General features: G+C 36.4%; 1 protein-coding gene across 1 annotated transcript; it reads left to right on the forward strand.

Moving 5' to 3' along the window:
• Positions 1-1,561: 1,561 nt before the first annotated feature.
• LOC121321841 (disintegrin and metalloproteinase domain-containing protein 8-like) lies at positions 1,562-18,581 on the forward strand. The gene is made up of 25 exons (XM_041261107.1): positions 1,562-1,711; positions 2,991-3,100; positions 4,886-4,962; positions 5,188-5,266; positions 5,376-5,452; positions 7,965-8,148; positions 8,616-8,681; positions 8,982-9,053; positions 9,353-9,522; positions 9,830-9,911; positions 10,219-10,361; positions 11,024-11,201; positions 11,329-11,418; positions 12,188-12,383; positions 12,583-12,682; positions 13,245-13,422; positions 13,751-13,828; positions 13,967-14,051; positions 14,146-14,266; positions 14,746-14,917; positions 15,026-15,079; positions 15,211-15,267; positions 15,583-15,633; positions 16,664-16,741; positions 17,074-18,581. The coding sequence occupies exons 1-25, from the start codon at positions 1,660-1,662 to the stop codon at positions 17,122-17,124; spliced, it is 2,601 nt and encodes an 866-aa protein (XP_041117041.1). The 5' UTR covers positions 1,562-1,659; the 3' UTR covers positions 17,125-18,581.
• The last annotated feature ends 2,767 nt before the right edge of the window (positions 18,582-21,348 follow it).

A 21,348-nucleotide genomic window follows, 5' to 3' on the forward strand; every position in this document is an offset into this window, starting at 1 on the left:
TTTTGAATGTTTTTGGTGTTGCAAAACAATATTAATGAGTGTATACTATATGCATTTTTTATACAGCATGGACAAAAAAAACGTATACAATCATTATTTTGTATATTATAATTACAGTATAGAATCATTATACAGAGTCATGTCTACAGAGTCATGTCTACAATCTATATATATATATATATATATATATATATATATATATAATATATATATATATATATATATATATATGCATACATGTATGTGTGTGTGTGTATATATATATATATAAGTTATGAATCAGTATCCTGCACACAACCATATATATTGGATTACAATGTATAATCTTTCCCGACCCACAAACAACCAATGATATGGGAGCGTATACTGCGCTGCTTTTTCTTGTGCGGTAGGAAACAAGGGTACATGCCTCACGCATCCTGAAATCCTATAGGTACTGCTAAATGGTCTTCCTGTAATAGGCAGCAAAGTGATCACTCGTGCGTTACAATGCATTCAATAATAATCACCGTTTACCAATTGGAATTACTGGTGCAGAGCTTCCGTCTCACATAGAAGAGATTACTATGTATGACTTGGGCAGGTCTGTTTCCACCTGCTTGTGTATCGAAGTAGTAAAGGCAGCCATGTGCTAGAGTGATATGTTGCCACATTTTCAGTGACTGCAGATGCTTACATCAGGCAGTGTTTTTAAATTGCATATACACTACATTAAAAGGATAAATTGGGATTAAATAGATTATTATTTGTAATAATGATAGTAATAATAAAAACTTGCTTTAAAGTTATTTGATTTCAGATTATTATAAGGCAATCGCCGCCTGTTGCAACAAAGCAAACCACGACTCCCCCATTCTTAGGGATGCAAAATGACTGTCGCCAAAATGTGATACACTATCCCACATTGTTTGGCATACATCATGTCTCAATATACCCAAATGAATCCCCACTTTTCTACTGGGATAGCGATGGAATTTGTCCACATTGTTACTGTATAGGTGTTGAGGCGGCGAATCTCCCATGTTCTCTGACAGGATCGACTGTATGGGCAGGTAATGTCCCACGGTATTCCGACATTGCACTTGTGTGCCCGGCCCTACTCTATTATTACATAGCTGGATAAACCAATATATGATAATTTGCCAACCAGGTGAGTGCGTATTACATTAATATAGGCTGTTAAACTTTGTACCCTACAGTACATTGTCTGATACACGCTGCTGACCTTAACATTACATTAGCACTGAAATACAACATTGTTTGCAAGTGACACACGTTTTGAGGATTCATAATATAATGGGCATCTTGCTGGGCGTCAACAGTATGCTATGTAGGTATTGAAACTGAAGCAAAAAAGACAAAATACCCATGTGCCGTCTAGTTCGCTTCAGAACTTCCTTTAAAATTCTGAAATTCAATTACTCACTGCGTTAACTCCCATTTCTCTGAACTTGTTTTCCGGTAAAAATCGCTTTACGTGTGAGTCACTATGTGACGGTGCCAGACTGGTAAATTCTATTCAATTGCCCATGCTCACAGTTTATGTAAATCCTATCCCATTGTGGGCAGGGTTTAAGAAGAGTTAAGAGCTATTTCAACTCGAAATCCAGAGGCGACTGAACATCTGGGACGTTGAGCGTCACAATTATTGTATCAGACATGCACTGGATTCTACCTTTCTTCTCTTTTTTGATATGCCATTGCAAACTGGGTACGTTTGTTTCTATATTTTATAATCACATTTGGTTGCAGTTAAACAATTGCCGGCATATTCGAGTAAAAGTGTGTATTATACTGTAGTAATATGCTTTGTCTGACTAGAGTTTCAGTTGTTGACATTTTCCTTTGTTAGATGTACTAAATACTGTGGCTTTTTTCTATGTCAGTTTCGTGCTGAAGTGTCTAAAATGTTTTTTTTATTTAAGCGTTTAAAATACAGATTGCTCATGAAAGGTTGTTTTACTCGTAGTCTGTAATATGTTTCAGTGCAAATGTGCGCACGTTGCATTTAATAAATATGTTGAGATTGTGTAATAAACTCATGTGGTGTAATTGATGACGTGGTCCACAGTAAGCTTCAATTGATGGCTAGGTATGGGTTATTTTAATGCATCTGTGGCTGGTGTGGCAGCTACAGTTGCTATCTCCCAGTGGTTTATAAAGGTATTTTTTAGCTGAGAGGATATAGCTGAAGAATGAGTAATTCCTAAAAAGTCCTATTGTGTTGCAGAGAAAGACAACAAGATTTCCCAAATTCCCAACTCATAATTTTTGTTAGTGTGACTGCCTACATTTTTAACAACTTTTTGGGGTCATAGCCTTGTCATTGAAATATAATATCACAAGGAATTAATTATGGTCAGGGGGCAAAGTATGGTGAATTAGTATATGGTTGGACCTTTAATCTGGAGTAGCATCTTCAGTTTTAACAGCAACTCCCTTTTGATAATGTAATTTCCTTCCTTTTAACAAACGGGTGCTGTTAGTACCTCCATCTATTTATCATATTATTTTCAGTCTTTGTTCTTGGTTTTGTTTTGATATAGAAATATATTTTTGTTAAGGCCTTGGTTAGATAAGCTACTGTAACATTGTCCTAATAAAGTTTTCACTTATTCTCTTCCCAATGCATTCTTTATATCTTGCTTACTGTCAGCCAACAACCATCAGTCCAAGAAAGTGTCTGTTTTTGACTTCCATAATCTTCAGTTTTTTCTCAGTTAATTTCAATGGATTTATTAAATCTGTTTAGTTAATTTAGTTAACTTAGTTAATTCAGGTATAAGACCTTGTTTTCCTTAAGTAAAATATTGCCTAATTGATGCTAGGGCCATTTAATAAATAATCAAGGAGCTGGATGGAACTGGGCTGGAATGCACAAGAAAATCAGTTTTACTGTGTATTTATTTAATTTTCAAATATAAAAACATTGATGCATATTATTTCAATGGTTTATTTCCACTCAGTCTAATTTTATTTTCTCTTTGTAGCATCATGTTCAAATGATTTTGCCCAGCTTGCCGATGTAGAGAAGTATGAAATAATTACTCCTCAAAGATTGACCAAAGGCCGAACCAAACGAGACATTTCTTCAAAAGAGGTGTGTTTTCTTTGTTTTACTGCCCAGTGATAAATCAATCAACTGTGTGCTGTTTCTCATTAGTGATTAAAAAAACAGCAGTACAAACTTGTGAAGTATCAGTAATGTTTAAATGTTTAATGTTTTAATTTGCTTGTGCACTGATTAAATACAGCTTCTCTTCACTATATATAGTGTGCATTATTTAGCCCATAATGTTCTCAGTTTGATTATCAAATATTCATTAACACACTTACAATCAACCAGGGGTTTTCATAGTCCTCATGAGTTGTGAATTAGATTCCTACTTCTGAGTTTACATATGTGCACACCAGGGCTGCCAGTCTGATAAGTCATTCCTATGTATATCCAATACACTAAATGTGTCCTACATTTGGTTTGGGAATAAAAGATGTGTAGAACCAGAAGGCCCTGTGTTTCATTGCTAGATATTTGATTGATGTGTAATGACTTCCACAAAAAGACAATTTAAATGACTCTGCCTTTAGAGAAATGTGCTCAACACTAAATATCCATTTTCTTTACCACATGTACATGTGTCGTTCAATCCAAGCATTATTCAGCCAAGGGTAATCCGCTATTAAAATGTTTATATGGAAATACTATATACAGTACTATATCACAGCAATTCAATCCAAATTACAGTCTGTGAAGAATCTGCATGCTATAATAAAACCAAAACAGAAATAAACTGTCCGACACTACATTAGATTTAACTATGTGTAGCTTATTGTGTTAAATCATGGTTTACTGTAGTCACTTATTTGAAAATTAAAAGTGTATTGCTTTACAATTGATACATTATTGAGATAGGAATGGGTTGTCACAGCTGGTGAGGGGAATATAGTGTGAAATGACATGTCAGCACAGAGAATCCGCCATGGATAATATTAATTGATTGCAGTTACACATGGTCTAGTGAACTGTGATGGGAGCTCAGGGTGAATGATAAATTTGTCCGGAGGCCTCGTCCGTGGGTGTGCAAAGGCTACCTGCGTGAGGCCGGCTGGAAAAACATGAACAGTTTCATGCATCCCAGTGCCGCAGCTAGGAAGTGCCTATGAGCCACCTCCCCCCAAAAGACACAGCCGCCAAAGCCATGAATGGAAAAATAATAATGATTAACGCACCCCACAGTGGCAGAAGCTACCTACCCCCAAAATATTGAAAAATGAATTAAAATGAAAATTGACACATGGCCTGTCCCCCAGAGCATGACTGCACTGGGGGAGAGAGCCAGCCTCTCCAGCCTGACCACGCACCGCGCAGAACTAAATACAAACCGCTCAGCATGCAGACAAGGAAAAAACCCTACTCACATGTTATTCATTTTTATGGAGGAACCTTAGGGAATCCGTGGCTGAGGGTAGCCCTTCCTCCAGGCTCTAAGCGGTCGACTCCCGTTTTCTCTTCCCAGCACTTGACTGAGCGGCCGAAATAAAATAAGTGACTTGAGAGAATAACACACAGCCTTTATGCACTCGCTGATGACTTGTTGGTTAGGGCTGGATTTTCCTGCTGAAAAGTAACCGAGTTTACAACTCTGAATAAAAGACAAAAAATACCTTAACAAATACATTAAAATGGCTTTCTTAAGAGTGTAACAGTGAAGCATCTGGGATTTATTCACCGATAATTCTCTGATAGTATATTCACTGATAAACCAGACCATAGTATAGCATTTCTCCCAGGTCCATGCATTTTTCCAATATGGTAATATACAAGGAGGCTTTTGGAAGTATAATACATACAAAAAATTACAAATACAAACTTTCACATTTGCAGGTTCCCTACCCTGAGAAAGTGCAGTATGCCTTGACTATAGAAGGGAAGAACTATACCATTAATCTTGAAAAGAATAGGTAAGCTATAATTCTCACTCGTTATTGTTCAATTAATTCAAATATTTCTGAAGATGTCAAATTGCTGAATGATGTCCAATGGATATTTATACATCTACCTATTGATAAAATAGGCAGTAACTGTGTGTTGCTGAATAATACAATGTATAGTTTATTTTTAAATAGTTATTTACTGGATGACAAATACCTTACTCAAGGAACATGTTTTGATTTTCATTTTTTTAGAATTCTTTTGGGAAAAGATTACACTGAGACACACTATCTACAAAATGGTACTGAGGTGACTAGCTCTCCAAATATTGAGGTATGAAAAAAATCAATTCTATACTAAATTATTTTAAAATGAACATGTCATGTTTAAAAGCTATATTATTGTGGTGTATCAATTTTAAAGTCTGCTGTTTTTGGTACAGGAACACTGCTTCTATCAAGGTCACATTCAAGGTGTGAAAGACTCTTCCGTCAGTATAACTACATGCTCTGGAATCAGGTAAAGAATTGTGTAGTTTTATCTCTTTATGTAGACCAGCTTTCAGAAATTCACTGTTGCCCACAAAAAATGTGTTTATCATTAAACTGATGGAAAGTCCATATTCGCATGGTGTTACTAAAGATGTTTATAACCTAGCCCTATTTTTCTCTGATATAGCTGATAACATTTTTCAGAAGAACTGTAAGAGGCATGTGATTGGTGGGACCACTTCCTGCACAAGATTACATCTCTTAAACCCTACACACAACATTATAATTATTAATCATAACAATGGTTCTTGTACCCAGGAGCTACTATCAAACATGAAAAGGAGTTTTTATCTTGAAAAGTGTTCTGTATGTTCTGTGCACAGAATGACATCTGCTCACAAGATAAGACGTGCTAACATTTTAACAAAGCCCTAGCAGTGGCTGGTTGATTTCCCACACGTGATTCATAATTTAACAGCTAGCTTTTGCTAACCGCTAAATGACCTGTTACTATACAGTCACAATATGTTTAAAGGGTAAACAGCCAACTACATTAGTGTATAAAGCTAAGTGGGTTTTTCTTTTGAAGGGGAAATTCCAGGGTGTACATTAACCAATGATTGGCTGAGCTATTAAAGGCTGTGGGCCCTATTTTGAAGAAAGTGAAAAGTAACACTTCTAGCCAGAAATGATGAGGTTGCTAGAAGGAAAAGTTCAGTTGCTGTTTTATTATGGTTCTGATTATTTTATTCATTGTCTTTGCACTTCCTTTAAAATAGGTCCCTATAATAAGCTGCACTATGCTTGATTCATGAGTCCACACTGGAGCATTTAAGTTTTAAAAAAAAAAGAACTAAAACAACCCCAATAGTGGATTGAAATCATAGCAAGAGCACAGCTAAAATATACTATGGATATCTGGAACTAAAGTGGTTAGACAAAAAAAGGGCATAAAAGTATTTTGCAATGACCAGAGGGTGTTCACTATATATAAAATATCTCTGTTATGAAGATAACTCACTCCAAGAGATAAATTACCAATGATATTATTTCAAGCAAAGATTACACATTGATCTGGAATGTGAGATGTCATGCTTTTATTGAAAAAAATGACAATGATAATGTTACGTTTATTCAACGCATTTTCAAATAAGAGAAAAAAATAAAAACTGGTGGAGTTTTTTTGTATGAAATATAATAACATTTGAATTTGTTTTGAGTTATACAACCCAGTATTTCTTTACATGATTCTAATTTGTCCAAAACAAACTTGCGTTAAGTTCTTTGAACCAATGTTTATATGAGTTTAGGGAGTCGTAAGAATAAAGCAATGACAAGTACTTAAGTTTAACCGCCAGAGTTCAGATCTGAGTTCTTTGAACAGATGGTAGCACTTTATACCCCTTCTCCTCTGGTACATCGGACCCGTGAGGGCTCAGTACGGTACGGGTACGGGTGGTTCTCCACTGGCTATTTGTTGAGCCGAGTGAGAACCAAACCATGAAACTCCAGCCTCACAAGACATCTGAATCCGTCTGCGAATGGCGCCGAGCCGAGCCAGGGGCAGGGTTAAGGATTTTCGTCAATACGTTTCATGTTAGTACATTCCAAAACGAAAAACAACAAACATGGCGGGCAGCAGGTGTGATGAGAGAAAAGTACAGCCTTGGGATGCTGAGGAAGTGCAGACTCTAGTTTCTCTGTTGGCAGATAGAAGTGTTCAGGAATCTGGAGTCATGCATCAGAAGTGAGAAAGTTTATGCCTGAATTTCTGACAATTTGAAGCAAATGGACACAAACCCTGGGTATGGTACACGTTGCTTGTGACATCAATAGCATGTCTTGGCTCTGCAGTGGAAAAACAAACCAGGCTCCCCTTAACCGCACCTTGAGGGCTTGGTACGTCCTTAGCACAGCTCGGTCATACAGTTAAAAAGATGAATGAATAATACTGACAATAAATATATTTAGCAAATTCTGTGACATTGTTTACACGTCACAAGATACATAGAAGTAGCATCACTCACTCACACATATTTATAGCTACTGTGAAGTAATTTCCCCAATTTACTGATTCTTTGTAAAAAAAAAGATGTTCAGCAGAGCTATCTTTGGTATTGTTCAGATAAAAGCATATAGATCAAAACCACAATCACCACTGTCCTGCTAAGAGTCAAGAAGACATTTGTAGTGCTGGATGTTTAGCTGAAAAATCTGTAGGGTTTTAAATAAGTTATTTAAAGACAAACAGCCTCAATATTTAACATATACTGATGACAGTTTTGGTGTATCAGATATTTATAGGTCATATCAGATATCTAAATATTCAAACATCTTTCTGAATGTCCATGCCCAAAGAATAATTGAAGACACAGTTACAAAGAAGTGAGGATCTCTTTTTACATGACACTCAGACACTCAACTACATTAAGTGTCTTGGCTTTGAAAGAACATTAGTGACCACTCTTTAATTTGTCTGGTTTCTTTAAAGCTAAAGCATAGACTTTTGTTGACTTTGTGACCTTTTTTTTATTTTCTAGAGGCCTTCTAATGGCTGAGCAGAAAGTCTACCTGATTGAGCCCCTGAATGGAGCTTCAGAGGGAGCCCATGCTGTTTACAGACAGGAGCACCTGAGAATGAAGCGAGCGACCTGCAGAGACTCGAGTGAAACTGTCTATGACCACGGACCCAGACTGGCTGGGATCTTCAAGACACCGATCTGGGTACTTGCAGCTCGCTGTATCAACTTATTTTATTTCAAGCCAATCCTGTATTTTTATCCTCGGAATTGTCCCTAGACATTGTTAGATGGCGACGGCTCCAGGATATTCCTGCTGGGACAAATGCTCCTCCTGCTCTTCCCCCATGATGAAAAAGAAGATGCATCCTTTCTTACTTGGAGCTGTTTCATTAAGGCTTCTCAGGAGGAGTAGCTAAAGCCCCTCTCTGTGATTCATGCCTAGATTACTATGGCTATTGAAGGAGTCCACTGTGGCAGATGGCATGGTGTGCCACGCGAACTCCTTTGTCTTGTAAAATTAGTGTGATATTTTTATACCCTAAGGATGTGAGCTAATTTAAACATCTGACACCACATTTACCAAGAATAATGGGGGAAATAATTGTTTTTTGATGTAACAGTATTTTTGTCAGGTGTGTATAACAGATGTCTGTCTTTTTTCTTTTTTAGAAAAGTGCTCCTCTTGCAAAAGGCAACAGATTTGTGGAGATGTTCTTGGTTGTTGACAACAGAGAGGTAGGATTAACCTGATAAAGAGTTTTACTTGATAAAAGTTAACAGAAGTAGGTAGCTTGTAAAAGTGAGGAGGAGTAATATAATTGTTAATTGTTTGTGTAATGTCCTGGGCACCATGTTTCATGTGCCAGGCTTTATCAAGCCCTGACAAATATAGTCAGAACAAATGAACCAGCAAGAAACAACAATATTTTTGCATTGTGAAAATTACTGTAAATTATTCTGTAGTAATTTGAGATGTCTTATTATGAGCTTTTAAGTATGTTTGTGTAACTTTTTTTTTTTTTTTTGCTTTTTCAGTATACAAAATATAACAGAGACATGCAGGAAATCCGAAGCCGGATGCTGGAAGTTGTAAATCATGTTGACAAGGTAATTCACTTACGGATAAACTCCATCTGGCTCGTAATGGCAAGATTAAGTTTATTTCAGCACCAGTGTCTCGTTATGTTTTATTTTTTTTGCAATGACTGTGTCAGTGTGGCTTAGTCGGTAGTAAACAATATATATATATAAATATTATAATATAATATAATATAGATATCTATATATTATGGGATACTAGTGATTGGGACCCTGATATACACACATGATTTGACAATAATTTAATGGTATTTATTTACCATTCACCGTGGTTTATGTTTCCCAGTTAATCATCTTTTACTTTACAGCTTTATCGACCCGTTAACATACGTGTTGTGCTGGTTGGAATGGAAGTCTGGACATACACGGACAAGTTTGTTGTCAACACTGATCCTGATAAAACCCTGAGCCATTTCCTAGCCTGGCGCAAGACGAATTTGCTCAAAAAGAAGAAGCATGACAATGCTCAGTTTGTGACGTAAGTATTGCTGTTTATTGTGTACAATGTTCCTCATTGGGCAGGGCATTGAGAAACTGGGAGAAATCATTCAAACAGATAAGATTACAGCTGACCTCTATGCCGCCTGGCCAACAAGATTTAAAGTATAACAACAAAAAGAACTTTAGCTTAAGGAAGGTTTGACTGTAGTCTAACCTTGACTAAAACTCATTTCTGTATTCTTGTGGTGTAGTGGTAGCAGGTATTGGCGTTTTTTATAGACATGATAAAAAAAAGTTGAATTTTAAATTGCATTTCTGATTTATATCTTTGTTTTTTGTTTTAGTGGCATTAACTTTGAAGGCAGCACAGTGGGGTTAGCAACAAAGTTTGCTATGTGCTCTGGTGACTCTGGTGCAGTTAATGAGGTAGCGTTCTTTATAAATAGTTTTTAAAAACACATTATTTACCCAGAAATGTGCAATATGAATTCAGCTTTTAAATGAAATACCACTATTATAATGGAGAGTCAAAGTCTGGGAAATCAAGTGGATGTACCGGTCATATTGTAAGCCACCGTTCTTAGTCTAATTACTCAGCAGTACTAGAATGGTGCGCTACATTTAGAAAAAAAATAAGATGACAGCGAGTATCCAGGCTTTTATTGAGCTGTGAATGCACACACCACTTGAAGTAAGTACTGGAGAACTTTCAGTGTGCTTTTCTTGTTCACAGGACCATAACAGAAACCCTATAGGGGTGGCATCAACAATTGCCCATGAGATGGGGCACAACTTGGGCATGTCTCATGATGATCCTGACTGTGTCTGTGAAGCATCAAAGTCCCGCAAGAGCTGTATAATGGCAGATAGTATTGGGTAAGAACCTAAATGAGTTTTATAGTCAGGGCAGTAGAATTCTTGTCGTCTTACATTTTTATCTCACTGTGGAGTATGTTGGTCTGTAAAGTTTCAAGCAGTTTTGAGCCTGAATGAGGATCATTTTAACAGAAAAAACTACTATGTAAGCATAGGATATTATACCATATGTCACCAGCAAAGTATTGCAGTTACCAGAATGTCCTATTTTCAAAGCAGCATACAACAATAGAGCTTAATCATGTTGGCACCATTTTGACCCTGTCCTAAACAATTACATTTCTGCTATATTTCGGCCATCCAGCTCTAATATCAAGGCATTGTACAATAACTATAATTTCTGATGTCACAAGGTAAAAATATGAATGTTTTGTCAATAAGAAATTATTTTGTTGATTCAACATTATCTATTTTCAGAAATAACATCTCATTTTACATTTCTGTTAAAATATTTTTCATTTTTAAAGACAGGTTTATGCCCATGTTCTCAAACTATGTTCAGTTAGCAGTAACTTTGACTGTCTGGTCTGTGCTGGCCTGCAGTGTTTCACTTAAAAGAGTTGATTTCATAAAGTTATCCTGCTTGTTGTGTGCATTTATGTCCTGCCCGGCATGGTAACATTTGTGGGTTTTTTTGTTTTGTTTTGTTTTTTCATAATTAGTGACATTTACCCAGATAGCTTCAGCCACTGTAGCCAGCAGGCCCTACAGCAGTTCTTGAGTCAGTACTACCCCAGCTGCCTGTTGAACACCCCCAATACAGATGATCTGTACGGAGGCCCAGTGTGTGGTAATGACTTTGTGGAGCAGGGTGAAGAGTGTGACTGTGGGACTGTAGAGGTAAGTCACACCAAATATATAAACACTTGATTTGAAAAAACTGGTATGATTAAGTTACTGTACTTTCAGCCTCAGAGCAACTATCAGTTTATTCCTGCAATGTATGTGAATCTCTTTCCTGTTTTAGGAATGCAGGAACCCTTGTTGCAATGCCACAACCTGCAGATTAAAGGAAGGGGCCCAGTGTGCTCATGGTGAATGCTGCCACGGTTGCAAGGTAAGACCTCGTCATTTACCCACAGCTGCATGAACCTCTAATGACCTTTTCATTGTGATTTTATTGTACTGTGCTTCAGTATGCCAAGCTTTTAAATGCAGTGCTCTATCCTACCTACAGGTAAAGCTTTACCCAAGGTACTACTGTTATATTTATATGGCTATTTTGTAGTTATCATGTTTTTTTCTTTGTTTTTGTTTTTGTTTTTTGTTGTTTTTTTTTTTGCTTACTGTGATTTTATTTAGTTTTAACACTTTAACATTCACTTCCTTATGCTGTTAGTGATCTTGTATTGCTAATACAGACAAAAAGGCTACTGCTTTCTGAAACAGTAGTATTGAAGAAAGTTTTTTTAAGCAAATACTGTATATACAAGGGACTGATGAAATATTGTAATGTTTGTGCAACTAACCTTTGTTAAAATTAGGTGCCCCTGAGCGTGTAATCTAAAACAAATAAAAGCAGGACATGATCAAGCAATAAAAATACAACTATGGAATTTGTATAAAACAAGGAAGACAAAACAGAACATATTTTTTACATTTTTACTCTGGTCTGATAGGATTAACATGATGTGTGTGTCTGTCTTTGCTTCAAAGGTCCTCAGACATTTTATGCATTTTATGCAAGAAAATACATTTTTCTGTACAATAATCAAGTACTAGCTTTAGCCTTTCCCAGATTAAATAAACTGCAATTCTGGAACGGATCTTTGGTTTTACTTTTCAGATACACATCCTTTAAAGTTTTAATTGATTGCGTACTCTAGGTCAAACCAGCTGGAGATGTGTGCAGACATAGTGTGAGTGACTGTGACCTGCCAGAGTATTGCACTGGCCTGAACCCACAGTGTCCAGAGAATGCTTTCAAAATGAACGGATCCCCTTGCAAATCTGGACAGGGTTACTGCTTTAATGGAGAGTGCCCCACACACCAGCAGCACTGCATTACCCTTTGGGGACCAGGTACTTTCAAAAGCCTTTCTGGTATTATTAATAGTTATCCAGAGCCAGTGCTCAGCCCAATACATTTTCTTTGTCAGAAACTCAGCTATCAGTATTTTTAATCAAATGCTTAATCAGCTTTCTAAATATGCACGTTGCTCTGTCATGTCCTGTTGCATTTGTAAGCTTTGACAGGGGGGTATTTTTTGTTATCATTTAGCTGCCAGAGTCGCTCCAGAATCCTGCTTTCAGCAAAATAAAAGAGGAGACCAGCATACTCATTGCAAGAACCTCAATGGATATCAAAGTTGTGCTGAAAAGTAAGTCCTAATTAATACGACTGCTTATCTTTACATCCTAGTGATGATATTTCTGTGAAACCTGATCTTTTTTAAGAAGTCAGAGGCAAGTAGCAGGAAGAATTTACACCATTTCATCTATCTGATAAAAAACAGATTTACAGAGTCCTAACCCTAACCCTAACCCTTTTTAACTCAACACTGCTTATTAACCCTGGGTTAACAATTTTTCTTTTTACAAGGACACAAAACCAGGAAAACACCTCTTTAGATTCAGCTGCTTGCTTTCAGTTCTGTTTCTTCCCAGGATAGTGTGGGTCTTGTTCTAACAATATCTGTGTCAGCATTTACATACAGTACAACCACATTCATCCTGCCAACTTTTAAATGTAGACAGACGTAAAGTCTTCCTTAAAATATATGTGTGTGTGTGTGTGTGTGTGTGTGTGTGTGTGTGTGTGTGTGTGTGAGATAAATAAAGAACAGATCTGCTTTTTCTTGTACGCTGAATATATATCTAATTTTGAAAAATGTTGTTTAGGTATAAATGGTCTAAATGTAATAAATAAAATTCATTTTGCAGGGATATTAAATGTGGAAAGCTACATTGTCAGGATGGAAATATGTTCCCAATCACTAAACACAAATACGTGATAACCCTTCAGTGGACCATACAGTGTAAAATAGCAGAGATGTTAAATGATACTGACTCTGAAGATCTTGGGCTGGTCCCTAATGGAACTAAATGTGAAAAGGGGAAGGTGAGACATTGACTTGTTTTTAGGTCAACAATTACCTGTCCATGCAAAATGACAGACAGGAGTTATTAACACATCAGTGTTATTCACTGTTACTGTTCTGTTAAGACTGTGTTACAGATGCAAGTGTACTGTATGCGAATACCTGGCATTATTGCAAGTCCTCCAAACTTTCATGACATTGCAGAATAACTAATAAAAACAGAGGCGGTGGTGGAAAAGGAGAGTGAACCATACTGTGAAACATAATTTGCTGGAGATCATCTCTTTAGTCCTTCTCTTCTGAACCTCGTAGAATACTAAATGTTTTATTTGTTCTTTAAAATCGCAGGTGTGCTACAATGGCAGGTGTCAGGACCTTGATATTTATGAAACGGGAGACTGTTCTGCAAAATGCAGTAATCATGGGGTAAGTAAGTGGTCCCTTTGTGTGCCATATGAAAAGCCCTTCTAATTATTTCTCACAGCTGCTCTTGTTTTGATTCCTTACCTTTTCTGATCCTTTGCCGTTTATATGCCGTTCTTAATAAAGAATCCCCTTTTCTAGGTCTGCAATCATAAAAAGGAATGTCACTGTGATGCAGGATGGTCACCACCATATTGTGATGTTAAACTGTCTGAGCTCCCTAAAGGTAAGTCACAATAAGAAAGGGTTTTCTTATATATTCTTATATAAATATGACTCTAAAGTGAGAATACAGAATGACCTTTTGATTTGTTTTGTAGGTGGAAATGCCATCATTATTGGAGTAACAGTAACAGTGGTCGTGCTAGTAATGGCTGCCCTTATCACCAGTGGACTAATGTTTTGCAGACGTAGCGGGAAGGAGAACAACCCCAGAAAAACGTTAGTATTTGTCACCCTTTCTGCTTTAATAGTGTTGCTTCCTCTGGGGTTTTTATCGTAATTTGCCAATGATTTTAAAGCACCTGTGCCAACCAGGGACTTTGGTCAAGTTGGCTACCTTAGTCAGTTCAACACAGTTTCCTGAATAATTTAAACTGGATTTAAACTGGACTTGAAATAGGAAATAATTCTGCCTACCAAAACCAGGCTTCTTTTTTGTGTTTGTTCAGTTGTGTTTCCTAAGTTTAACTTACATTGTTAATGAAGCGAGAGACCCATTTAGGATAACAAAGACACACAACGTTGCTAACCGTGAAAAAAAAAAAAACAACTATCACTGACAACCAAAAACAAAATCTCCTGAGGATTTGTTAGAAGATTATTCAATAAACCTTAAATGGAAAATACTGTATGGGACCATGCTGTATTTCAAGCATTCCAATTTATGCAATTTATTTTTTCAACAAATTCCCTTTCAGAAAAGAAAAATCTGGACTGTCAAACCCATTATTTCCAGGGGGAGGTAACAAAGGGAGCCCTCGGGCTGGGACCCCCAAGATCAGCAAGCCAATATTTTTGGAGTCATCGTCTGCTCCCCAGCTCTGCACCCCCCTGTGCGTCACAGTCATTCCCAGTCGACCTCCGCCACAGGTAAGCTGCTTGGGTTCTACTTTGCTGCTTTGCTCAGGTTGCTTTTTATATTATTTTTTATTTTACTTATTTTTTATTTATTGTTTTTTGGGGGTATTTTGTCTGCAGCCACCCAAGGCAGTGCAGCAGTCACCCATGAAGTATAATACAACATCAGGACAGGTAATTGATACTTATATTCTGTTTGTTTGATTATCAGCTTTGTCTTGTCAGTCTTTGCTAATTGCCCTGTAAAAAGTAGCATAAAGCATGTATGATAAATTATTATTATTATTAATTGCATTATTTTTCAGGTTGTAAAACCCAGTATGCCACCTCCTGTCCCTCCAGCCAAGCCAAGATATTCACAGGTAAACTAAAATATTTAATTACATCAAACTGGATTGTATCTATCTTGCAATTTTTCCTTAATAGTTAACCCACTTCAATTAAAACTATCGTCATCAAGAATTGAAAGCATGTTGTCTATTTAATACAGAGTTGAGGGAAATTCAAAAATAAATTCCTGGGTTTCAGTTTTGAACCTGCAAAAAAAAAACTTTTCTAGGCCTAGTTGGCAGAAGTAAATGTTATACAATGGAACTGAAGAAGTAGGTGTTGCTAAATACTACTAGTTAGAAGCATCTTTAAAAATACAAAATTATTAATCATTTATATTATTGCAGGCCAAACCAGCCCCCCCTACAAAACCTCTGCCCAACTTGAAAGCCAAACCGGTAAGTCTCCCTTCAGTGTTTAGTTTATTTAAACCATAATCTTTATTTGCAATTTTCAATATTTTGTTTTTCTAAGAGACTAGTCTTAGTATAACATTTGAGCTGTAACAGTTTTACACTTTCATTTGCGTCTCCTAGTAATGTAGTAAGAATCAATCTTTTTTTTATATAGCGCCTTTCATAGTGGACAACCATCACGCTTTACAAGATGCAGTAACAACAAAAAAATTCATAATACTTCAAATACAGAGAAATGCATACTACATTATATACAGTTTTAAAAAAATACATAATACATTAAATACAATGGAAAGTGCATAATACATGATAGTAGCATAATACATGAAATAGTACATTAAATACAGTGTGCCTCTGATAAACAGTGACAAGTAGGGAAAGGAAGAGTGTGTTCATATATCTAAAGTACTGTGTCTTTTGATGATGCAAACAAACTAGGGTTCTTTCATATAAAGTAGGTGCCCAGAAGGCTAAACTATGGAGGACTGTAGTAAATAGACTCTGTATAATTATTTAGGTGACACATGATTGTGGGCCACTGTAGTTTTGTCAGTACCTGAAGGTTTACTACTTTTACAGCTGGTTACACAGACCCCTGGTAGCACTAGTTTTGTACATGGCTTTAACTAGCTGTGAGGACACCAAGGTCATGTCCTCAGTTGATTTTTTGCATCATAAATGCTGATGCACTTGTGAAGATTCTGGTAAAATATAAGACTCCTTAATCTTCTCTGTTGGCTTGTCATATAACATAAATTTGGAGGTTGAATAGTAAATACCAGGCTGTCATATAAATACTGCCAGTTATAGCTTGAAACCAAAGTTTGACCTCAGTAGAATGTCAGCTGTGGTTATGACACTGGTCTTGAACTACTTTACCAAAAATAACATTAGTTAGTCCAAGATTAGTGATAATCAGGGTCTATGAAACCAGTCGATAAAGTTTTACAAACCAGTTATGCATAAACTAATATGCATGAAATAACAAGATGTGTGGTACCTCTTTTCACAGTATACAAAGCCTAGTCCATGTGCTCCAGTACCTTCTGTGAAACCTCCATCAGCTGTCCCACACTGGAAACCGACTCAGGTAAGACACTAGTGTACTATCTTAGACCACACAAAAGCACACCGGATACAATATTGTTTTTAAAAATACAAGTCAGTGTTAGCCTTAATCTTAGAATTCTAGTAATGTGCAAACTGAAAAAAAAAAACATCAGAAGTAGGAGAGAGAGGGATATGATTTACAAGAGGATTCTATCCTAGGTATCGAAAGTATAAAATTCCTTTGTGTTGTTTACAGCACATTTGTACTGCTTTGGTTGTTGAAGTAAAGTTGCAAAATCATACCATGTTTCTTTTGTCAATGTTATTGAAAAACAAACCCAGTTTACATTGATGTATTACATGTTTTTGTAGGCTGGAACAAGGCCAAAGGCTGCACTGATGCCTCATGGTCAGCCAATATGACAAGGAAGTCGAAGAGCCATAACTATGATTTAGAAAAAGCCTGTACAAAGGCGAGAGGTGTCTGCTTGAAGCTTTGCTGGGGGGCTCGTTTGGACTGTAGTCCCTTCAAATGTCTGTATGTGCCTTAGAGAGGTCAATGGATAGTTTGTGTTTAGAAAGAAAAGTGTGTATGACTATGCAAATACAATTCAGGGTTTTTGGATAATTGTCAGCCTATTGAATTGTTTTTCCATTATCAAATATATTGCAACACATTTCTTGGTGTTTCTTCATTTTGTGCTTTATGTGCATTTCCTGCCTTGGTGTCCAAGTGACTCAGTGCACATTTGCTGTTGACTCTGCCTCTGATAAGAGGCAATGAAAAGTAAAGAGACATTCTCCAAGAGTGTTGGGGTGGGGGTGGGAAGCGTGGCACTTTACACCAAGTAAGTGTTTGTACAGGTTTTATGTTTTCATTCTAAATTGTTAACTTATCTTGGCCTTAAAAAATGAACCCTGCTGAAACAGCTCTGGACCGAGACCTGACCAATGCTCTAGACCAGGGTCTAAGATGCAGTCAGCTCAGCAGCATGATTATTTGGATAGCTTCCAATTGGTCTCCTAAACAACAAGAGGAACGACACCCTTCTCTCTGCTGTGCCTAAGAAGCTTAAACATCCTGAAAGTATCACTGATGTCATAATATTGCATTTATGATTAACATGTATGTTAATTATGGGATATTCACCATGGTGTAAGGTATTTTCCATCCCTGTAAATGTTAAACGAGGGCAATGGAGCAAACCTAAGAATGCTTGCTTTTGGGTGTATAAAGAATGAGAAATCTATGCTACAGTGACACAGTGTATCTTGAGATGTGTATGTGAGGGGATCAGACATCTGTTGGGTAATTTTAGTTCCGTCCAGATGTCTTGAAAGAATCATGTTCAGTTATTGGAGCACAAATCATAACAAATATCATTTATCAGAATTTATCCATTCTGCACAGCACAGGGGTTTGTTCTTGGTTTGTTGCAGTTTTACTTATCAATTTTGTTTGTAATCTACTGTCATAAGCAGTCACATCCTATTACAAATGATCACTTTCCTGTTTGCAAGCTGCATCTGGATGTGGCTTGATGATACATGTTTTTGATATAAAGTCATGAAGAAGTGATGAGATTGGTTTAGATTTTGTGTAATTCCTTGACAGCCTTTATATTCAGCTGGACTGAGTTAACATTTTCAGAATAGAAAGCTGAAGGCATAACTTGTATTATTAAATGATTGTGTATTTAATTATTCACAGTTGCTTTGTTTTGTACTGTTATTATGACTTTTCACTTGCACCTGATAAAGAGACCTTTGGCATATGTTGCAATTTTTGCTGAAAATCAACATGCTGGTACTGGACAAACTTCTGAAACTGGTACATTATTTTAATTTTGATGTGATAAATACATTTAAAAAATACTCAATGTTCTTGTGATCTCTCATGTTTATTTCAGCTGTGTTAATACTCCTTATATAATGTATTTGTCTAGGAATATTAGGTAAGATTTATTGGCTAGAAGAAACCTCTGTGGTTAACTTGCGTATTAGAACATATTTTTTTCTACATTTAAAAGTTTTAGAACCTGGCAACATACTGGCATTAGCACCCTTACCACAGAATCATTTTGACTGAAGTGGTAAAATCACCAGCCACTTTGATAGTATCCTGTAAATGCACTAATAACAACACTTGCTTGATTGTTGTCCTTAATTTAATAGTTCAAAGCCTAAGGCCCACCTCTGTGGTTAACTTGCGTATTAGAACATATTTTTTTCTACATTTAAAAGTTTTAGAACCTGGTAACATACTGACATTAGCACCCTTACCACAGAATCATTTTGGCTGAAGTGGTAAAATCACCAGCCGCTTTGATAGTATCCTGTAAATGCACTAATAACAAGACTTGCTTGATTGTTGTCCTTAATTTAATAGTTCAAAGCCTATGGCCCTCTATGAGAGCTTAAGCTTTAACACCTTATCTTGCCAGACTCCGGTCCCAGGCAAAAACATTTTATTGAGTCACCACAGGTGTCTGCTTGATCAATCAGAATCTCAGGCTTTTTTTTTTTTTTTAACAAATATGCATCTCACACTGAAAGAGCAATTAGAATGTATTACATCACCACCTTTACTGACACAACCGAACCAATTATTGCTAATTGCATTGGTTGCTGGACCACATGAGAGTGCTCACAAAGTTAAGTGTAAAAAACACCATTCTTTGTATACTTTGAAGTCTTGGTTTTACACCTACATATATACGCTTCCCCTTGATTCAGCTAAAAATATTACCTTCAATTTGAGTCTCGAGGAAGACTAAAACTCATTATAAATATTATTTTTACACTCTGCTCCTTGAAACATCATAATAGGCATCTATTTGAACGCCAGCCTAATTTGTCTGTCATACAAATAACACACTAGTTTTGTCCTAACACAATTAGGCAACACAAATGTGTAAATGCAAGGTGTCAGACTAAGCTTGTGAAACACAAATGTACTTGTATCTGTTGAATATTGTCTTTAGCCAAGTGGTGTCCCCATGCTACTTTAGCAAGAACAAAGTAGCAGGTTTATTTAGAAATCTTTTTGTCCCTCTCTATACCCTTCGGTCGACAGCGCTTCGGTCTCCTAGCAACTGCTACAAACCTGTTGTGGGTCTCCTTTGTTTGCGGAGGAGTGTTTGTTGCATGGTGCAATTTTAATTTTCTTTTTGTTTGTTAGTTTATTTTAGAAATAGTGAATAGTGATGTAAATCAGGAAACGTTACAGGAGCTTTACGTATGGATCGACCAAATTCCTCTCTCCGGACCTAAACAGAATATAGCCAGGGATTTTAGTGATGGAAGTACAATGATTTATGCAGCTGACAGAAACTGTAGTTATCCAATCTGAGTCACACACATATGACACGATTAATTTCTACATAGGAGGCTGAGTGAAATGTGTGAGTTACGATTGTGTGCAGTCTTGTTTTACAATGATGCTGCATGTGTTAATCGCAGTTTACTGCAGCAATAAATAGATGAAAGCCACATTTCGCTTTGAACTCATTTTAAAAGTGCATTATTAATGCTTGTCACGGTTAAATTGTCAAATTTAATTTCAAAATTAAAATATAGACTTCAGTCTAGATAAACATGTAAGCAGACAATATGAATAGGTAGCAAGAGGAAGGTTTTGTCATGCGTGGTATTAATTATTACTGTTTTCAATGAGTGTCATTATATGGAACCTTAACAACATATTTTAAAGAATATTGATACAAATGGTTTCTTCGTTATTAATAACTTAACAAGTCTGTAACAAGATTTTTGGAACTCCTCATTGATTGATTTCTATTTAAAGAATCATTGTACTGTTAAATAAACGAATAATACTATATGTAAGCGTTGTAATCACCCATAGAGCTTGGTGAAGTTTAAAGTCTTATTACTACCATCTAAATGTGTGTAATAAGACTTTATAAATTCTAATCCAGGGCTGGCAATGGACCATGAAACAAGAAATGTGATTGGTCGAGCAAGGTTCCAGCTGTTCCTGTATTGGATGGATAGGATAGTTGGAGCCTTGTCACTTATTCTAAATCACTAAACTGTTTCACAGAATTTAAAATATCGGTAGCCATCTTACCTACAAAGCTGCATACACTTGACGCAAGCGACGCCAAGTAATACAGCAGTACCTGTTTCTTCTTTCTTTTTTTTTTTTTTTTTTTGTTCGTGGCACGATTGGAATTATGCAAGTTACATAAAAATAGGTTTATTAATAAGCAAAAATAAACCGGACCATACATAATGTCTTCGTATCCAGCATTTAAATGAAAAATGTGCACTTTTTCTGGCTTTTAAAAATGACACCAAATGGTCCAGCATTCACACAACTTGAACATGTGACCTAATTTTAAGCTATGGTGGGTTTTTTTTTTGTTTGTTTGTTTATTTTTTTGGTTTGTTCGCTGCTTTTATGATAAATAACGTTCTGTTTTGTAGCACGAATCTTTGACGAGAAGAATGTCTTTACATACACATAAAGAGAACATATGCATAAAGAGATTCTCCAAACAAGCAAGAATATTATCGCGGTCCTGCTATTCTATGCATTGTAAAACAAAGCTAGCAATACGTTTGTATTCTATGTGTTGTTGTATACATATATATATACATTCTATGTATACCTTGTTCTGTGCA

The sequence above is a fragment of the Polyodon spathula genome, chromosome 10 (genome assembly GCF_017654505.1).
Source record: "Polyodon spathula isolate WHYD16114869_AA chromosome 10, ASM1765450v1, whole genome shotgun sequence".
Classification (NCBI taxonomy): domain Eukaryota; kingdom Metazoa; phylum Chordata; class Actinopteri; order Acipenseriformes; family Polyodontidae; genus Polyodon; species Polyodon spathula.

Bases quoted from the DNA above. Each gene is read 5' to 3' on its own strand.
- LOC121321841 (XM_041261107.1), top strand. From the start codon at position 1,660: ATGCACTGGATTCTACCTTTCTTCTCTTTTTTGATATGCCATTGCAAA. The intron at 5,267-5,375 runs GTATGAAAAAAA...TTTTTGGTACAG, and splicing joins CTAGCTCTCCAAATATTGAG to GAACACTGCTTCTATCAAGG. The intron at 9,054-9,352 runs GTAATTCACTTA...TTTACTTTACAG, and splicing joins TTGTAAATCATGTTGACAAG to CTTTATCGACCCGTTAACAT.